The 20,507-nt window shown below is 42.2% G+C and overlaps 1 protein-coding gene across 1 annotated transcript in view; it reads right to left on the reverse strand.

The window, feature by feature from the left end:
* Positions 1–20,326, reverse strand: part of SNAP91 (synaptosomal-associated protein, 91kDa) — a 70,206-nt gene extending 49,880 nt beyond the window's left edge. Inside the window, exon 1 of the mRNA XM_010014288.1 lies at positions 20,197–20,326. Within this exon, the coding sequence (XP_010012590.1) occupies positions 20,197–20,326 (130 nt within the window). The remainder of the gene's footprint in view (positions 1–20,196) is intronic.
* Positions 20,327–20,507: the final 181 nt, after the last annotated feature.

The raw sequence follows: 20,507 nt of genomic DNA on the forward strand, positions 1-20,507 counted from the left end.
TGTCCTGAGCTATGCCCCAACCTTTCTCTATCTTCATCCCAGATGAAGTTAGGATGCACAACATCACATGGCTTTACTGCTTGCAGGTTTTCAAGTTAATCACGGCAGTTCACTACCTCCGGGTTAGATGGGTAAGTATTACTGAATACTTCACTTACAGGTAGTGCGTTAAAACACACTGAACCCAGTCATATCAGCAAAAATGGGTATCACCAGAAACAATACGGTCTAGTCATCTCAGAGGTTAGCATTTAATCGGCATGCTACAGCACACCTCCTATAGTCTTTACAGATCTAGACAGCAGAAGAGTGCATTCAGGCATGCATCAAGACCTCTTCAACAGTAGAAAAGAAGGCAAGGATAAACATCAGTTTATACTGAGGAATAATAAGTCTTCTGCAAGCAACTGCACCTTACATAGAAAAAATAAGACATTAGATTCTCCTGTACATTAGGAAGACATAGACTTGCACAGAAGAGTACATGAAATTAAGGTAAGTACTTAAATCAAACAGCAGAGCAGCAAGCTTTCCACTAGCATCTATATCTCATAACTACTGACAGGATCTTTGATTTACTACATTACCTATTGCTTACAGGCTCTTGCTAACCATCCAGCAATGACCTACAAGCTATTACCTATTTTTGAGACACAGTTGGAAATTCCATACTGCAACTGCATGTCCAAAACCCATGTGATGCCAAACAAGCCCTTAGCAAGATTTCAGGAGACAACTTCATGCACCACAAAGAGCAAAAATACAGACCTAATTGTAGGGCTGAGGCTTAAAGTTTGAAGACCTAAGCAAAAATAGTGTAAAATTTTAACTTACTAGACTAAGCATTACCTATATTACTAATGAAAATACTGATCTACTTTCCCCTCAGAGAACAGTAACCATTGTTAATTATTTTCCACGTATTCCCCCACACTCCCCTCCCCTGACTAGAAATGTTTATCCAACTGTTCAAGTCACTATCCTAGAAGCAGACAGGCTATTCTGTGACTGAGCCTCACACACCTAAACTATGCGAGCCTGCTGTAAACACTCCACAGGAATTCAGTTCACCTGGGCAGCAGGGTCACTTGCTTTCCCAGGGCAGTAATGCTTCTAAGAGCAGAAAGCTAAGGTCCAGACTGCTGTTAAACTATCAATTCTGCCTCTGCAGGGCAGGGAAAGTCCAGAGGACAAGTCTGTCTAAACAGACCAATGAGTTGCATCAGCTATTGAGAACCACGTGGTGTGTTCAGAAAACTACACTGCTGTACCAGAAGCATTCAGAAGTTTAGCAAATTTATTTTTAATTTGTGGCAATTGATTTTTATGGGGTTTTTTACTTCTATTAAACAGACTCATTTAAGATACAAAAAATGTATAGCTCAGTTAGAAACTGCTGAAAACTGCTGTGCTTGTGTTTAAAACTGTCTTTTGTATGAGCATAAAAGCTGCAAGTTGTCTTCAGCTTCAGGTTAGTGAAATGAGATTTCACTGTAATGAGGCAGAAGACAAAAATGTGATCTGTTAGCCAAGTTTGATTTTAAAATGTTTGTTGTCATGGTGGGTTTTGTTTTGGTTGTGTTTTTTTTCCAGAACACCTTCTGAAATGTACAGTTAACTTCTATAACCTCAGTAATACTACCCTCGAAGGAGGCAGTTCTGCAGACAACTGAATGACAGCAGCTCAAGCTCAGAGCTCCAACTATTCTCTTTGATCTTTTTGTACAAACAGGCCAATATTCTTTTATTCTCTACTGCTGATTAATGCATTATAGAAAACAGTGGTTTGTAAAAGCAATTCACAAGCGGCTTGCTCCCTGTTTACCCTGTTCAGAGGTTTTACTGCAGACGACAGCACTTGTCCTTAGTATAAGGAAACACACATCAAATTTGCAAGCTTTCAGTCGTAAGTTTCAGCAAGTACCTCACTATGGACAAGGGGTGCTATAAATTGTGTATTCCATCACTAAAAGTTAGATAATGAAACCTCAAAGGAGTTCACGCACAGCAGTGCTGGCGGCTGAGTCTACAATGCACTACTTATACACTACCACAGCACTACTTCTAACATCACTTAGCCATTTCTGCCTCCTCTCCAAACTGCTGGAGGGTATGGCATCTCAGTCTGCAGCTCTGAATGCTTTAGAGTAATTACAGTGTGCTGAGAGGAGAGGTATGATTAAATTTAAGCCTACTACTTTCAGTGCACAGAAAAGAATTAAATGATGCATGAAGATTTTACTCATCATTGGGGGGGGAGGGGGGAAGAGGTGGGGGTTTAATTCTTGCAGAGCTGTTTCCCATTAAGTCACACCACAAAGTTAAGGTATTCAAGCACCCTGTGCTTCTTCCCCCTATACCACAGAGTCTCAGCTTAACAGCAATTGTCAGCATCTGGAACAACTCACAAGCACAGCTAACTTTAATGAACTCTGTGCAGCAGAGTTTGGTGGCTAAGCTAGATTTTAAAATAAGCATTGGCAAAATTAATTTGACCTCAGTGTTGTAGGGAAGAATAGGTACAAGTTAAAAAAAAAATCTAGAAACTACATTTTCAAAAGATATCAATTCAGATGTCTACTGATGGGACAGAAATAGTTTTCAAGAGACAATGAAGTTCAGTCTTCCAAGCAAATCACAGGTGGTCTTGTTAATACAAAATAGATAGTATTAAATAGTAACAGATAAGGAACAGCCCATCAGAAGCCATATGAAACAATCTTACAAAGTTGATTCCATTTGAGGTACACGCAAGTAGGACAAGGATTAAAGGTACCTTCCTGAGGAATTTTCTGCTACTGCAGTCATCCATGTCAAGTACACTGACAGCTAATCCCCAAACCCAGAAACTGAGCTCAAATACAAATTCCAAGCAGAGTAAGGAAAGAAGAATTGTACAGGAGTAGCGGCAAGTACCTTCATTGCAACCTTCACAGAAATGAAGTAGTTGGAGAATGAAGACCTATACACCCTTAATTTGAATTCATTCGTTTACTGTAAGACTAAATCATACTTACCAAATCAGAGTACATGACTTTTCCTATTTCCTCTCTTTGCATTTTGGTAGCTGCTATTTCAAGTACTTGTTCAGTCTAGAGTTCCTTCTTTAGATTGTAATTTGGACTTGAATATAATTTTTCTAGTTAAGTTTTGAGATACAAAACCAATGTACACAGAAGAAATAAATGGCTGACAATTCTTTGACACAATAACTCAAATCTGGACACCAGCCTTTAAACTATGACTAGCCAACTTTTTGACCCAGGCTTAAGACATCTGCAACTTAATTAGGGAAGAGAAGCAAAGCTAGAGTATGATTAACACATTCATTAACAGAAAAGGCAAACCCGCCAAATTGAGGAAGATCAGTAGAGGGTTCAGTGAGGAAGACTAACGTAAGTTAAGACACCTTAGCTCTTTATGACTTTTTAAAGAGACCACTAAAACATGTGACTAGTTTTGGTATTTGTTAAGCTCGTAAGGCAAAAAAGAGAACAGCAAGAAAGTTTCAAAGTCTTCAGAATTTCAGAGTTCTCTAGTCTCTCATTAAAAACTTCCTGAGGTAGAGATTTATTAATTTTTTATTAATTTTTTTGTTTGTTTTTTTAATGAGATTATAAAAGACTTTTGAGTACTTTTCTTACTCCTTTACCTTTTCAGATTGTGTTCTATTCTGGGTCTGGGCGGGGTTTTTTCCTATTCTCATTTGGGTTCTTTTTACTCAATCCATTAACAGTCAGACCTGGGATTCCCCAGTTCAAAGTTAATTATTCACAATTTGCATTTCAGTATGCAGAGAGGCTGCAGCACAAAATCTCTCTGTTCAGAGAGATATTGGTGTCAACTTAAGAGCAGTTGTCATTTCAGGCTGAATTAACATGCAAGCCTCAGCATGTGACCTGTGTCACACATTCAGCTCCTGAACTTTGCCAAATCTGACAGTAACTCCCTTACAGACCTTCCTCACTACTAAGCTGGATGCTACAACAGTCTTCACAATGTTTTTATTCTTGCTTATAAGTACTTAAATAATGTCTTGAACCTATAGAAAAGGACATGCAGGATTGTTCCAAATCCAGGCTAGTCAAGAATAGAAAGAAACACATGTGACAGCACAAGTCCTCCCTTGCAAGACACAGAATTGTATCTTTGGGCTAACCAACATAAGAGCTGAACTTCCAGGTCTACTGAAGACTGGCCACAAAACGCTACTGGAAAGCGGAACGAAGTTATTGGTTTCTGCTCCTACGATAATTCTTCACAAGAACATTAGATGATTTTGATGTTGTTGGGTTTGACTATCAAGCAATTTCACAAACAAGAGTCAGGAATTTATCTGTGGGATTAACATTTACTCTTTTCACTCTCATTTCACCCATCTCCACAAAAGTGCATCATAATCTGTCCAAGCAAAACAGCAATTCATGCTCTTTCCTTCCCAAAAGTCTGTGCAAGTTACTACATCCCACCTTAACCCCAGCAAGCCTACCCTTTATCGAAGTCCAATATCTTCCAGATATTGCCGATGCACTTTGAAGCCTATGCCAACTCACAAACCTAAACACAATCTTTGACAGAGCACGTACTTTTTCAGGTACTATAAAGACTTCCCCAGCAGCTATAGCCATTATGACTATGAAAAACTGCCACCTCCTCTCTCCAGCCTTACTTCAAAGACTTCCTTCTTCCCAAACATATCTCAGACTCCCGTGATGACAAATATTTGCTGCAGATCCTGAAGTTTGAGGGGTCACAGCAATCAGTCTTTGAACCACACAACTGCATCCTACATCAAGACAACCTTTTATATACAATTTCTTCCTCTCTGCCTACTCATAGGCATACTCATACTACCCACACTATTAAGCATTTTGAGGAAGAGTTTTTTCTTTTCTATCAGTCACATGAAGAGTCTGCAGTGAGACAGGGCAGACGACTTGAAGTACCAGCAAATTTCTCTTGAAACTTCCTCCAGTTTCTCAAACTGAGAATTTACTTAGAATCATCTTATTATCACACTACTCCTTTTTAAATACAACAGTTCACCAAATACCTGTTTCAAAAACAGAGCTGAAAAAATCTGCTGCCCATATACATGGCTGAATTTTATTTCAGTGTGCTTTCATATGGCTTGTACCCCTCCATCCCCACCGTATCAATGCAAGATATTTGGCTGTAAACCATCTGCAAAGACCATCCCAGCTCATTAGCAGTATTAATCCAGTTATGTTGGATTTGTGTTCCTTTTGGTCCTTAATGATTTATACATACGCCTTTTCCTCTTGAAAGATCCACATGCAGCTCCCCTGTAAAGGGGAAAATAAAAGCCAACTGTCTGTCAGGTGTTCTTCTACTGTATCTGAAAGGGTGCAACCAAGGCAGCTGTCTCCCTAAGAACCAGTGGAGGAAAAAGTGTGGTTATACTGTGTTAAAAAAAATTCCTGCCTCAAGCAATTCCTTCAAGTTCCTTGAAATATAAATACTTTTTACTTAAAAGAAAAGTTGCCAGAACTTTTAGCTCCATTGCCACTGGGGGAGAATGGTGTGCCTTACCTTTAGTGTTTACACTGGAGTTCATTTCTTGAGAGTAGTACAACTGAAAGATGACATTCAGGCCAGCTACAGAAGCCCAAGTTTAAGCAGCAGTCATTGAGGTTTTAAGTATGGTCTTTAAGACTAGTAATTAATTACTATATATTTCATGGATGAATTCTGAAGCCTTACTAACACCCATGATTTTTTATTCAGAAGAATAAAAGCTTCAATTTTACTCAGGAATTAAGTATCTGGAATAGTACCACTGTCACTCAGAAGATGGACTACAGAAACTCGTTAGTACAAACTTACTAAGGAAAGCAGCTTTTTAGCTATATATGCATGAATCCAGAACACTAAGCAAAGGTGAAAAGGCCCCATGGTCAAAAAAAATCCTGCCTGGTTTCTTCCTGATGACAGCTACCACAGCTTTTTCAAGTAGCTTCACTGTAGGAAAAGCCTTAGTTAAGGATAGAATCTTTCCCCTGTCCAAAGAAGTAAGAAGCTCAGTCTTGAACCTCATTTGTACAGAATTCAGAATTCACTCACTCTGAATACCAAAGAATTTATCTCAGGAAAAAAATATAAGTTCAGCAGAGCAGCGGAAAGAGGAGAAATCACTGCTCTAATGATTCCTTCCTCACACTCAGTTACCCTATTCCAGAGCCTTTCTCCACCCAAATCCTGCTCTACAACTAACTCAACAGAAACATGTATTTTTCTGTTCAAAGACAAGAATTGGGCAGTTCTGCTTATGTCAAGATGAAACATGAAGTAATTCTGGAGTTAGATGTCCCACTTCTCTATCTTAGTGACTTCTGACAAATAGTAGCTAAGCCACAAACCATCATTGTATTTTTTTTTTTTTCTTTTTGCACAGTTCTCAATAAGTTAAGATATACAAAAAGCTAGTTTGCATTTGGTGGACACCGACCAATGGTTATAAGCAATTCTCTCGAGAAATGCTATTCACCATCCTACTGTAATATGGAACCTTAGATGCCAAAATCTAGGGGAGGAAAGGATGTGGAAAAAACCCTACTAACATTACAAGTAGTGTTTGGGTTAAGCATTTGACTAATAACTTTGCATAAAAAGGATTTTTTATCCCACAAGGCAGATCTCAGACCTCATTCTACAAGCCATTTCCTTCAGCAATTCAAACCTGAAGGCCTTAAGCAAAGTACACATTAGTTTAGAGAAGAAATATGAAACTGCGGCCACCAGCCAATCTTCTGCCAAGCCTTCAAGGCATTTATGCAATTTCCTCTAAAGGGGTAGAATTGTTCTCTCCATCCATGCAAGCATGGATTCCAGCTGTGGCCTGTGATTATCCTTCCGTGAGGGTGAACAACCCCTAACATTGCCTATTGATTATAGCAATTCCTATGTCTTGTCACTTGGCTGTTTACTGGAATATCAGTAACAGGATCAACTGCAAGTTTTATCCAGAACAGCACAGCCAAACTAGAAAAGTAAAAATTTCATGCTTGCCTCAGCAGTGTGGGGTCATTTAATGTAATCTCTGCACTAGAGCATTATCTAATCAGCCTTTACATGTTGGGTTGATCTTACACTTCAACCATATCTGGCAGAAAGTGGTGATCAACTGAAGTATGGCACATAAGCTATTTGAGTTGCTGTGCTCCCTCCGTTTTTATTCCAAGAAGAATGAACCCTGATTAATGCTTTCCATCTCAAATGATCTAATTTCTTCAGAAAACCAGTTGTTTTTAACAAGCTTGTAGAAGTGAAACTGTCACTAGCCTATCAGCTCTGAGCAGAACAGCAATTTGTGATCCACTACAGATCTGAAACTGAAAAGACATTGGAAGCAGCCTGTCCTACACCAGTTAAACAAGAATCCTCTCCTTCTGCTGCACAGACGTGTGAGTTTAAGTCTCAGAAATGTAAAAAAAAAACCAACAAAACCAAAACCTAACATCAACTACCAGATCTCACTCTTCAACATGAGCCTGCAGCCTTTCATACACTGCAGACTTCTTGATGTTGAAAAGAAGTCCTGTAAAATTCACTAGAACATCTATTTGAGAGATGGAAGATGCAGTTAGGACTACTAATATTTAAAACACCTGACAAAAGTAAGTTGCTATCCAACAGTTCCAAGTCATGAGTGCTTCTGGAAGATGTGTTTGCCACTAACAGTGGAAGCCTCCCATCAAGCTATTGATGAATGGGGAAATTGGAATCAATCATGCAGGCTCACATTCAGGCAGCAAAGCTTCATGCAGAGCCTAAACTGGAACACCCAGAAGTGTCAGTTAAGCTCCTAAGCACAATATGGAGTTCAGTTTTGAAAGGTAGCTTCTCACAGTACTGCCTAAGCAACTTTGAGCTTCTAGATAAACAAGAGGAAGTTATTTAAACTCACCTATTACAAACACAGCAAACTTCACATATTCATACTCTTGCCATTCACAAATAACAGAGCGATTGAAAGTTGAAATCAAGTGTAGCAAAACTAGAAAGACTATATGGCTTAGAATGAAAGACCAGATCAGAAAGTCACAGGCAAGGCTCACACATAAAAACAGCATTCTGTTTCAGATGCCACTAATGAAACATCAGTCATGACAAAATGTATATGTTTTCAAAACCCTGGCACACTGGATATGCTGACTTCCTCTTGCTGCCCCTTAGCAGAAAGTACATGGTCCTATAAATAGGTGAAGCTATAAAACTTAAAGAGCTACAGGCCAAATAACTCTACTGTGAATTCCAGAGTCACACAGCAAGATCCAGACCCAAGTCTGCATTTGAAAAAGTTAGGTTTTAAAACTCCAGGGTTGCTAAAGAACTAATGCAATCGGATGTTAAAGCTTTTGTCTATATTTGACCTCTACATAATGAGAAACAGCAGCCTCCCATGCCAGGAAACAGGCCAGCTGGCTTCCCCCTTTCATATAAATCCTACACTCTCTGAAAAGAGAAGTGAAAGTAGCAGTCCTTTTAAAAAAGATTTGAACTCCCACTTAAGTGCATCTATGTGGGCTCTTCCATTATGCGTAAGGACGTACGGTATAGCTAGTGCAGTCCTGCACTGTGGCGAGATAACTGATCGCTGCCTTATTTTGAGGACCTCCCTCTAAACTTGTAAACTTGCATACACTTTAAGAATGTGGGCGACAAGTCAGCATGTTTTATTCATGCTTTGAGCAGTCATGTCTTCCTCTCACTTCTATGGAGGATCATTTTAGAACATTCAGTAAACTATCAGAGAGACTTAAGAGATATAACAAAACTATACCAGAGGCACTAGGAGCCTGCCAGGCTCTGCAGGTTGACTGCTGACCATCTGCCATGGAAGCACCTGCTGACACTGTGTCATCTGTGCTTGTGCCAAGCCAAGAGTCAATTTGAAGTCATCGACTACACTTTCAGTAGTCAAGCCACAGTCTTGCCTCGCCGCTTTAGGACAGCAAAGTTTAAGACACTTTCTTGGAAAGATGTGTTCTTTGGTCCTTTAAATACATGGTAGAACAATCTTAGCTCAACTGAGGAAAGAGTTGAGTACCACAAGGCAGATCCAAGTTGCAGACACATCCTGTCAGCAACTTGGAGTTCTCTGAACATAAGAGAAGCTGCATGTGTTTTCTTGGTGGCCTTCAAGCATGATCAGTTGCCAAGGTGAGTAGCTGTGGGGAAGATGCCTTCAGCACTGGAATGTGGGGAAAACGCAGCATCCAGGAGTCTCAATCCTGAACAGCAAGAACTACCAAAGGAGCCCCAAGTCCTCATCAGGTCTTGCCAAGGAGATGGTAGCTCTGCTGACTGAGAGAGACGGCAGTGTCACCCCTGCTGCCAGGAGGGACAGCACCCCCCAAGCGGATATAACACTGCCCTTAGGAGCATGAGTGACCAGGAGCGCAGCAGTTTGCATGGGCAGGGCGAGTGGAAAGGGTCTAGCAGCCCAGCAGGCTGCAGAGGTGAGCTCAGTCAGCAGTCTTTGAGACAGTGCTCTAGGATGGCATCCTCTCAGCAGAAAGCAAAGAAAACTAAGTCTTCTCTGCTGGCTGGGAAGGACATGGAGACCCAGACAGGGGTCCCTCATGAATAAGTAGCTGTCCAGGCATCCGGCTGTAGTGAGTACCAGAGCCTGTTGGTGATGTTAGATGGTGGCTGTGTAACATGTCAGCAGATTGATGATTTGCTCTGCATGGTGGCAGAGCTATGGTAAGAGATGGAATGGCTAAGGAGCATAAGAAGCAGAGAACAAGAAATCCAGGAGGTTCTCAGGGGGTGTGGGGGATAACTTCCTAACCCAGCTGCTTAGTGAGCCAACTAGGGGAGATCTAGCTTGTGCCTGGCTAGATTTGCTGTTCGCAAACAGAGAATGGCTGGTGGGTGATGTGATGGTTGGAGGCTGTCTTGGGCAAAGGGATCATAAATCCTTGAATTTTCAATCCTTGGAGAAGTCAGGAAGAAGGTCAGCAAAATCTCCACCTTAGACTTTGATTTTGGCCTGATTAGGATGCTGGATGGCAGAATTCCTTGGGAAACATTACTGGAGGACAAAGGGGTCCAGGAAGTCTGGACATTCTTCAAGAATGAAATCCTTAAGGCGCAGCAGCAGGCAGTCCCTATGTGCTGAAAATCAAACTGGCAGGGAAGAAACCAGCCTGGCTGAACAGGGAGATATTGCTGGAACTCAGGAAAAAAAAGAGAATTTATCACCTGTGGAAGAAGGGACAGTTACCCCATGAAAAGTGTAAGGATGTTGTTAGGTTACATAGAGAGAAAGTTAGAAAAGTGAAATCACAAATGGAACCAAATGCAGCCAGTGCCATAAAAGATATTAAAAAGTACTTTTACAAATATATTAACAGCAAAAGGAGGGCCAAGGAGAACCTCCATCCTCTGCTGGATACTGGGGGAAACCTAGTGACTGAGGATGAGGAAAAGGCTGAGGTAGTTAATGCTGCCTTTGCCTCGGTCTTTAACAGTCATACCAGCCATCCTCAGGGTACTCAGTTCCCTGAGCTGGATGGCAGAGATGGAGAACTGACTAATTCAGGAAGAAATGGTTAGTGACTTCCTGCTCCACTTAAGACGTATGCAAGTCTATGAAGCTGGATGGGTTAGACCCAAGAATGCTGAATGAGCTGGCAAAGGAGCTTGCTAAACCACTGTCCATCATCTGTCAGCAGTCCTGGTCTAGTGGGCTTGGAAGAAGATTGGAAGTTAGATACAAGGAAGAAGTTCTTCACAGTGAGGGTGGTGAGGCACTGGAATGGGTTGCCCACAGAAGTTGTAAATGCTCCATCCCTGGCAGTGTTCAAAGCCAAGTTCAACAGAGTCTTGGGCGACATGGTCAAGTGTGAGGCGTCCCTGCCGGGGAAGGTCGTGGAGCAAATGATCATGAGATCACAAAGCATGTGTGGGGAAATGGGGGGATCGGGTTCAGTCAGCATGGGGTCATGTAGAGCAGGTCCTGCTTGGCCAACCTGATCTCCTTCTATGATAAGGTGACCCGCCTGGTTGATGAGGGAAAGGCTGTGGACATTGTCTATTTGGACTTAAGTAAAGCATTTGACACTGTTTCCCACAGCGTTCTCCTGGAGAAACTGGCTGCTCATGGCCTGGATAGGAGGAATCTTTGCTGGGTTGGAAACTGGCTGGAACCCAAAGAATGGTGGTAAATGGCATCACATCTAGTTGGCGGCCAGTCACTAGTGGTGTTCCTCAGGACTTGGTGTTAGGGCCAGTGTTGTTTAGCATCTTCGTTGATGATCTGGATGAGGGGATTGAGAGCACCCTCAGCAAATTTGCAGATGACACCCAGTTGGTTGAGAGTATTGATCTGCTGAGGGGTAGGAAGGTTCTGCAGAGGGATCTGGACAGGCTGGATTGATGGGCTATGGCCAACGGTATGAGGTTCAACAAGGCTCAGTGCCAGCTCCTGCATCTGGACCACAACAACCGAGATGCCAACAACCACAAAGCACTACAGGCTTGTGGAAGAGTGGCTGGAAAGCTGCTCGGTGGAAAGGGACCTGGGGCTGCTTATTGACAGCCACTGAACATGAGCCTGCAGTGTGCCCAGGCAGCCCAGAAGGCCAATGGCATCCTGGCCTGTATCAGAAATGGTGTAGCCAGCAGGGCCCAGGCAGTGATCATCCCCCTGTACCTGCCACTGGTGAGGCCACACCATGAATCCTGTGTTCAGTTCTGGGCTCCTCACTACAAGAAAGACATTGAGATGCTGGAGTGGGTCCAGAGAAGGGCAATGGAGCTGGTGAAGGGTCTGGAGCACAAGTAAAAAAAGTTTAGTCTGGAGAAAAGAAGGCTCAGGGGGGACCTTATTGCTCTCTACAACTACCTGAAAGGAGGTTGTAGTGAGGTGGGGATCGGTCTCTTCTCCCAAGCAACAAGACAAGAAGTAACAGCCTCAAGCTGTACCAGAGGAGGTTTAGATTGGATATTAGGAAAAAATTCTTCACAGCCCAGGCAAGTGATAGAATCACTGTCCCTGGAAGTGTTTAAAAACCATGTAGATGAGGCCCCCAGTGACATGGTTTACTGGTGGTCTTGGCAGCCCTGGGGTAATGGTTGGACTTGATGATCTTAAAGGTCTTTTCCAACCTAGTTGCTTCTATGATTCTATGTACTCAGAAAAATCTCTGCAAGAAATTTGAGTTTTAGCAGTAGCTAGAACAAACAGACTCTAGGAAAGGCAACCAACTAACACACTGCCTCAGCTCAAATGGCCAGGGTACAGATTGCATAAATACACAACATTAGCATGAAACCAGGACTTTTCATTCAATCCCTTTCATTAAACTAAGTTAAGATACAGACAGAATCTACAACAAAGCATGAGATCACATTATCCTAGGCCAGCAGGAGGAACAGAAGGGTATTTAGACTTGGTTTGTCTGGAAGTCAGTGGTAATACAGAGCACTGCATTTCCTATACTGCGCCTAGCACTAAGTGTCAAGCCTCAGACACCCAGTGGATGCACCATTTGGCAGCAGCCTAGAAAACACTGTTCAAGTATTCCACCTACAGTCATGGTGACATTTCAAGGCCGATAACCAATACCATCTGAGGCACTAGTCCAGATTGCTGCTATATTCCATGTCCTAGTGACTACAATGCTCAACTGCTTCAGCAAATATATTTCACAATCCAAGGAGAAGAACTTTTAATGAGCACAAGCATCCCACTGGCTACCAGCTATGACTGTTGAATATACATCGAGTGCACCAATGCAAAACATGTTTTGTATTGATTTTCAGTGTTCTCAAACAGCTCTGCAGAAGTAAATGTGATCAAAATAGCAAGAATAAAAGTGTTAAAAACAGTTTTCAGTTTCTAGCATGCAGTTTGCAAGACTCATAAAAAAGCAGACTTAACTATACTCCGCAGAGGGACAAGCTAGCCTCTGCCAAATATTCTGACTGCCTTCTAGCAATTGCCAACATCTGGGGGTTTTTTTCAGATTTTATTTAAGCCACTAAGCTCCCATCCAAGCAAAATTTTGGCCAGTAGGAAAATCAAGCAACCATGCTGAGTCTGCTGGGGTGGGATACTCTAATATCAACTTACCAATGAAGCTTCACACTGCAATCTTGCTGGTACTGCTGACTCAGAGGAAACAAAGATACTGCTGGAAAACCCTATGCTACAGATCACTGCCTGCAAAGAAGGCTTCTTTTAGCACATCATTTAGTGCGAGTTCAGGGTTCAGTCCCATGCTAGATGACCCGGTCTTGCTGTCCTGCGCCGAGATTCAGATCCTGATTTCCTGGCTTGCTTTATTCCTTGCTTTTTAGTTTTCATGGTACTTGAAACCCCTCTCTCTAAGCCAGGCAGAATATTGTTCCTAATCTGCCTGCCACATGTTGAAGATTGAAGTTTCAGCAAACACTCACTGGTGAGACTGCTCTATTTCCCCTAGGCACACACCAGAACTTGTGCTTTTCCACCCTTGCCCACATTGTGATCTGTGACTTGAAAAGAAGCTCTGAAAAGGAACAAGGCATGTTCACTTAATGATACTGTTTGGTACCACTGATTCATCTTTAGAATATAGTAAGACTAAAGAAGGGATATAATGTCATCCCCCGCAACCCCAATTTTCCCCACCCCCAGAAACACTGGAGCCAGCTCCTTCATACCACAGCTGACTGAGGAAGGTCTCTCACTTTCTTTTCTTTGGGGTATATTGGATGCACATGGCAAGGGTCTTTGGGGGATGAGGGAATGCTGCAGCTGTGACCTCTGAGAACAGAGATCTTCTCTACAGGCTGTAGAGGATATCTACTCCAGCACCATGGAATACATTCTGTGCTGCCTCCAACACTGATGTTCCCTCTGTCATTTCCCATGTTTTCCTTCCTCCTCCTCTGCCTGTCCAGTCTTTTCTGCTCTTTCTTAAGTACGTTTTCCTGGACATGCCATAAGCTTGCTGGATGGGCTCAGTTGTGTCCAATGGTGAGTTTGTTGTGGAACCGGCTGTGTCTGGCACAGAGGATGCCCTAGTCTCTTCTCACAGTGGCCACTCCTGCAGCAAATACCTTGCCACAGACACCCAGTACCAGCGGAAGGTGGTAGCGTAGGAAGAGCAAAGTAGCCTCCAGTATCTTGAACATAGGCAAAAAAATACTAGAAGTAAGTGTGTCTTTACCATATTACCATTTCTTCAGAAGTGGGGAAAAATTGAGCAACAAATTCTCCTCTTTGGCTACTCATGTCTCCATCCAGCAAGAAGCAATGAAGCAACGAATAGCATCCAAACTGCTCTATGCCCTTCACGGTTATCCTTAAAGGGAAAGAACTGCCATTTACCTTTAAGCACTTCATGGGGCAGAGACACAGAAGCATGGACCAACCACACCAACAGAGCATTTCCTCACAGACTACACAGAACTCCCCACTAGTGGGACAGGCCCAGATAAGGCATACACAGAAGATGGAGAGTTTAAGAGCCAGGCTGAAAGATCAGAGGCGTGGATCAAATAAAACCAAACAGGAAATCCACTGCAGATCTGTTTGTTTGTTTAAAAGAAGTGCAATTGCTGCCACCCAGCACCTACAGGAGTAACACTGAAACTATTATGAAACATATTCAACTACTAAATAGTTAATCAGGCTAAAACTATGGAGTGGTCACTGTCATACTGAACATCTCATGAACAAGAGGCCTCAAAGAAAGATACAGCTACTCCATTTTTAAGGTCTACTAGTGGAAGTCAGTACACCAGAAAGACCAGAGTGGTCCCAGAACTTGTCATCCATGACCTTGACAAAGCATGTTCAACAGAATGATCTTGATGACTACTGAAAACTGCCTTTCAGCTGAGGAAAAGCCAAGGCAGGGGGAAGGGTAGGACTAGTCAGTCTAGCTTTATCAAGTTACACTGTTTAGATGAAAAAGTTTAATATTACACTGTCTACCCACTCTTCTGTTTCCTCATTCTCCCTTTACTTTCCTTAGGCACTGTACCATAAGAAGACTTAAATACAGAACAGCTCAGGTGCACAAGATCAAGTGATCCTGCCCATGTTTCAACCTTTGTTTCTTAACATGAATTCAAACTTCCACCCAGCTTGAAACATATTTTGAAAAATTATTAGTTAGCAAAGTCTCAGTTTAATTAAAGGATAGCTTTCTCTTGGTACTACACATGCCTTAAAAACAGTATAGGGCCAGGGGAAATTGGAAGTTAATGCCATTGAAATACTCAAGATCAACTAATCAAAAAAGCCTTCTTATTAGCTCCCTTTAGCCATAACAGATCTTTCTACCCCTTTTTAGAGATCCACACCCCTCCAAATTAAGTGAGTCTTCAACCCCATTTTGGGAAAGAACACGGAAGAAGCCGACAGAAACAGAGACTGATGGCAGGTCCTTATACACGCATACACAAATAAATGTGTTAATCCAATATCAAACAATGAATTAAAGAAAACAATTGCTTGCTTGTATTTTTTCTTTCCAGGTGTGAAAGAAATTCATTGGGGTGACAAGGAGGAGTTCACAATTTAGAATACACCCCAGCTGTGACCAGTAAAACCAAGACACTGTATTACAGCCGATCTCTAATGCTAACTTTTAAGTAAGTCAGTTCTTTCATACATGGAAACCCTGACAAATTACTGTAATACAAGATACAGTGAGACATACAAAAGTAGTAAAGTAGTTTCATCAGTAATGTGCAAAGGAATAAGCTCAGTTTGTACAGGGACTCCATTCTTGGCAAGTTTCTTGAAGATACTTCCACAGCTGTAAATACAAAGTGTCACCCGGACTGCAGAGCAATGCAGTACTTGTATGTCTGCGCTACCCCCACTAGGAAAGGGCCCTGAGTGCCAACAGACTTGGAACACTCCCCAGATCATTTCAACAACAAACAACTTACGAAATACGCATCCAAGTTAACCTTAATAGTCACTGAAGTCTCCTGAGTCAAAATAGCTCCACTGACCCCCACCTCTCCCAAAAAACAGACATATTCCTCGGGAATGAGACAGACGTTTCTAAGACTAACCTATGGGATGTAGCAACTTTCCTGAGCCTAGGAAAAAAGCTTAACCCATTGCTTTTGGTCAACAGCTAGTTCTGTTTTAACACTAGAGACCACCATGATTCAAACTTGTTAGGTCATCCCCACAGTCCACAGAAGAAAGGCGAGACACTGCAGGAACAAAACACCAACACCATCCCTGCAGTTCAGTTACCAGCATGAATTAGACTATAAATTTCCTTTTAGAGCCTTCGTTTGTCAGCCACATATAAACATGCAAAATTAGACTTAGGGTCTAAAGATGTTACTACAGGTACATGGGTCATCTCCATAGCCACAGAAAATTGAGTCCTGATCTTCATTTGCTTTGTTTCCACATTTCATGAAAATCTTCTAGCTCTTGATCAGCCCTCCAGAAGGGTCTTCTACCTTGTAAGAATTATTCTAAAGAAGTAAGGAGGCATCACATGGTATTTGTAGAATACACACTCCAGAACTTCCTGCTGCTGCAAAACAATTCACTCGACAAAATAAATCAAGGAAAATCCCAGCCATTTTAAGCATTTTCAGAATCGGGAACTTGTTACAACCAACTGCAGACGTAAAAGCCTCACTGGTTTCCAATTCACTTCCCTAAATGAAAGCTTTACAGTCTCTTTCTGATAAACATCCCTTATAAAAGGGAGCTGAGTTCAGGTCTACCTACTTTTCCCTCATCTATTGCATGCTTTAAGATTCGAAAATCAAGTTACTTCTTTTCTCCAAATGCTTCTCCCTGTTGATTCCATCAGTCAACCCCATCTGAGGCTGGAAGCTGCCTTTTACTTGCCCCACACAATTAAACCCTCGGTGAAGCCTTAACCCATCTTTTAGAACAATTCTGAGATTGAAACTTCTATGCTGTGCACCGGGATTGCATTCCCGACTGAATTAGCACAGCTTATATACTGGTAACATAGCCCATATATCTCACTCACCCACTCTGCAATGGCGCGTCTCACTGCATCAAAATCAAGCTGCTAATCCCCACTTTTTCATGAGAATGCCTTCCTCATTTGCAGTATCGGATTGTAATTTATTTAACACAACCTGGTGAGCCGAACATGAATACGTATTATTGAGGTGACTTTAAGACAACTTTAAGATGAGAACAATTTGGTTACGTCCAAAAGGGTCAGAGCTCTAACATGCCAACTGCAACAGCATGCTCCAAGCCATCAGAGCATCCTAGATTTACATTCCTTTTTTCCCCCCACAGGGACTTGGGAAATACATTTAACGCCACCTGGCACTACTTCCAGCAGTTGCTGGAAATTCCCAGCAATTATTCCTGTATATGACAGCAACCTAATCATACTCCAGTGCTTCTTTGCACAACAAGCATATGCAGCATGAAGAGCCAAAGGACAGCCACTGCACAATATCAATATTAATGCCTGTATTTGAAATCTACACGAGTATAGAAAACTACACAGAGGTAAACACTTAGCCGCTCAGTGCTTGTTCACAGAAGACATTCATTCTGTTCTCTCCCTTCCTCACAAGAACGCACTCATACACAGATCATGCTTTTTATTCCTCAGAGCAAATTCTCTCTAAGTAGTACTCACTAAAAAAAAGAACAAACCCAAACGTAAACCAAACCAAACATCCACCCCACACCTTGTCATCTATCATCTTTCCATAACCTTCTGTAACTAACATCTGCAGAAAACAGATGAGGACAGGCATCATTGTGTCCATGCTCACATGACTACTTAATTCATGTTAAACAGTTGATCTCCCCATTTAATTTACAAAGCCCAGTTGCTAAGCAGGGCAGTGGAAGATAGGCTGTGTGACCTGATACCTGGCCACTATGACACTACATAAAATTATGGTGTTCCCTAAGAACATAGAACCCCCACACCAATACTAGAATTACAGCTCTTTATAAAGCATCACTCCAGCTCTGGTACCTGAAGTTTTGCCTAAATTCTTCACAGCTTGACTCAAACCTCATCTTAAGGCTTTGTCAAGTTTTACCTTTCATTTGCTTCTCCATGTCTTTAAATGCTACTTATCCAACTTGAAATGGGGCTGTGTAGCTCAGACCTACCTCCACCTAGCAGTACTGCCTGCACACATGGGGCATTGCTCTTTCAGAGGATGAACTTGTAATTTACTCTCTCATTACAACATATAAAGCCCATTTTAACACTTGTCCACAAGATATACGTCAGAGTGCAAGGAACTGCCTTTCAATTCATAGTTATGGGATGCCTGCAGTTTAAGATCCTGAGAATATTGTTTTCTTTTCAAACATGAACCTGATGTTCATTTTTGTGGATGTCTGCAACCCGATTTCCACAATTTTGAAAGTGCATATCTCCCACTGACAAGATTCTCTCTTTAATACCAGATATTTAAACTCCCAACTGTTACATGCAGATTGTAAAATAGAAAGAAAAACGAACAGAAATCTTCCCAGGAAATGACCATTTCTCTTCCTCTTGTGTCTTACATGCAGGTGGGCATGAAATTGCATGGAATGCTACCAGCTTCAGTCTCCCCCACATTTGTTTTCCTAAGTAGTAATATTAGCACCAATATCCAAACACAATCCCTTTCCAGACAGGAAATAATATAGCACCTGCCTATTTAATCCTGCAATAGACAGACAGTATTTTATTTTTATATATGTATACACACATGTGTGTGTGTATAGGTACACACAGAGACACAGCATGCTTTTAAATACATGAGCTATGCTTTTCTTTTCTTTTTTTTTTTAAGCTAAAGCTTTTAGTACCAGATACAGTAGGACAGTCCAGACACAAGCTACAGATTAAGAAGGGTCGACGACACAGAAGACATCAATAACCACAAAGATTTTTTGAAACATACAAGAAAATGAGAGAGAATGCATGGTGATATCAAGACAGCTGATCTATTTAAACAATGGTGTAGACTCAAATCAGTCTTCAACCAATGCTGCTCACATCAGCATCTCTCAGAAATACATACAAGAGTATTTAGATATACTGGAAGAACAACATGCTGTTTGCCACTTCAAGGGTTAGCTACGAAGTCATTAGAACTGAAATCTGGAACTGTTTTCCAGAAGTAACACTACCTCCTTTTTAGAAATACAACATAATCAGAATTGTACTTAAATGCACCTGCATCAGCATTACTTAGTAATGGCCAGCTTGGTATAAAAACCTGCCTTTCTTTACTTGAAGATACTTCTTACCATGTCCAAAAAAAAAAAAAACAAACCCAAAAAAACCCCCACCCAAGGGGAAGAACACTTAACTTAGACCTTAAAACTTGATGTTGATCTACTGAGTTCGATGCTGGACACAGTTGGTAAACAAGGCCAATTAACATGGTGTTAATTAAATTCTTTCACCATTCTATTCCTTGGTGTCTCCAAGCAGGGACTGACAGTTGAGTGGGTTGAAAATGAAATTGACAAGACAAAACGTCACTAGCTCATTGCTTTCTAAGAAACATTTTGACTTCAACATTATTTCATGCATTAACTATCTAATACCAGCCCAGAACAGATCATAAATCTATGACACAAAGCCACCAGCCATCTTCAATAAAACGTGATGCAAACTACTGGGCATCTTATGAAGTTTCTGTCACATATTTGGGACCTCAGCACAACAAGGTTTAAATTCCCCAAAGGTTCCTCAGTCTACAGCATAGTGTTATCCAAGTGCTTTGCCATTTAAGCACACCATCACCTAAACACCTTCACAAGTCTGCTGTGGAGACCACCGCACTCCCACCAGTGCTCGGCCAGCTCCTGGAGTAGCATTTATGCCTCTGCCTAGCTTAATCCTGACTAAAGTAGGCCGTGACAAACGCGTGTCCGTTTTGCCCTGTGCCTGATTCCCTCCCATCTTCCTGAGCCCCTGCTCCACAAGGCACACGTTGCACTGCCTTTCTGGATAAAAGGCAAGAGGTCATGAGGAGAAAAAGAAAAATGGCCGAAAAAGCATCATTATGCAATAAGAGAAGAAATGCAATAATAACTCATCCTCTCACGGACATTTCTCATAACCCTTGTGTTTTGGAAGCGTGACAGCCAGGTGGCCCAAAGGCACCCTAAGGGGCCCAGCGGTCAGCCTCCTTAACCCCGGGCCTTTGCTGGGGAAACAGAAAAGAAGTGCTCACAGTCCAGGTGCTTCTTCTTGGGCCCCATCACTTCATGCGTGGTGGCCTTGCAGACGGCTCTGGCTACGGCGGATCCCGTAACGCTGTACTGAGCAGCTGCGATGCGATCTGTCAGCGTCTGACCCGACATCTTCGACTAGCGTGCCTGCTGCTGCTGCCTGCTCTGCAGAGGCGGAAAACACGGGAGGGGAAGGGGAGATTCCGGGTTTATCGCCGACGGGAGGCGGCGGGGCGCAGATACACGCACGGACACACACGCACAAAGGTCCTTCAGGCAGCCCGGCCCCTCCCGAGGCGCAGCCCCCCCGCTC

The sequence above is a fragment of the Nestor notabilis genome, unplaced genomic scaffold, assembly GCF_000696875.1.
Source record: "Nestor notabilis isolate BGI_N333 unplaced genomic scaffold, ASM69687v1 scaffold2010, whole genome shotgun sequence".
Taxonomy (NCBI): Eukaryota; Metazoa; Chordata; class Aves; order Psittaciformes; family Psittacidae; genus Nestor; species Nestor notabilis.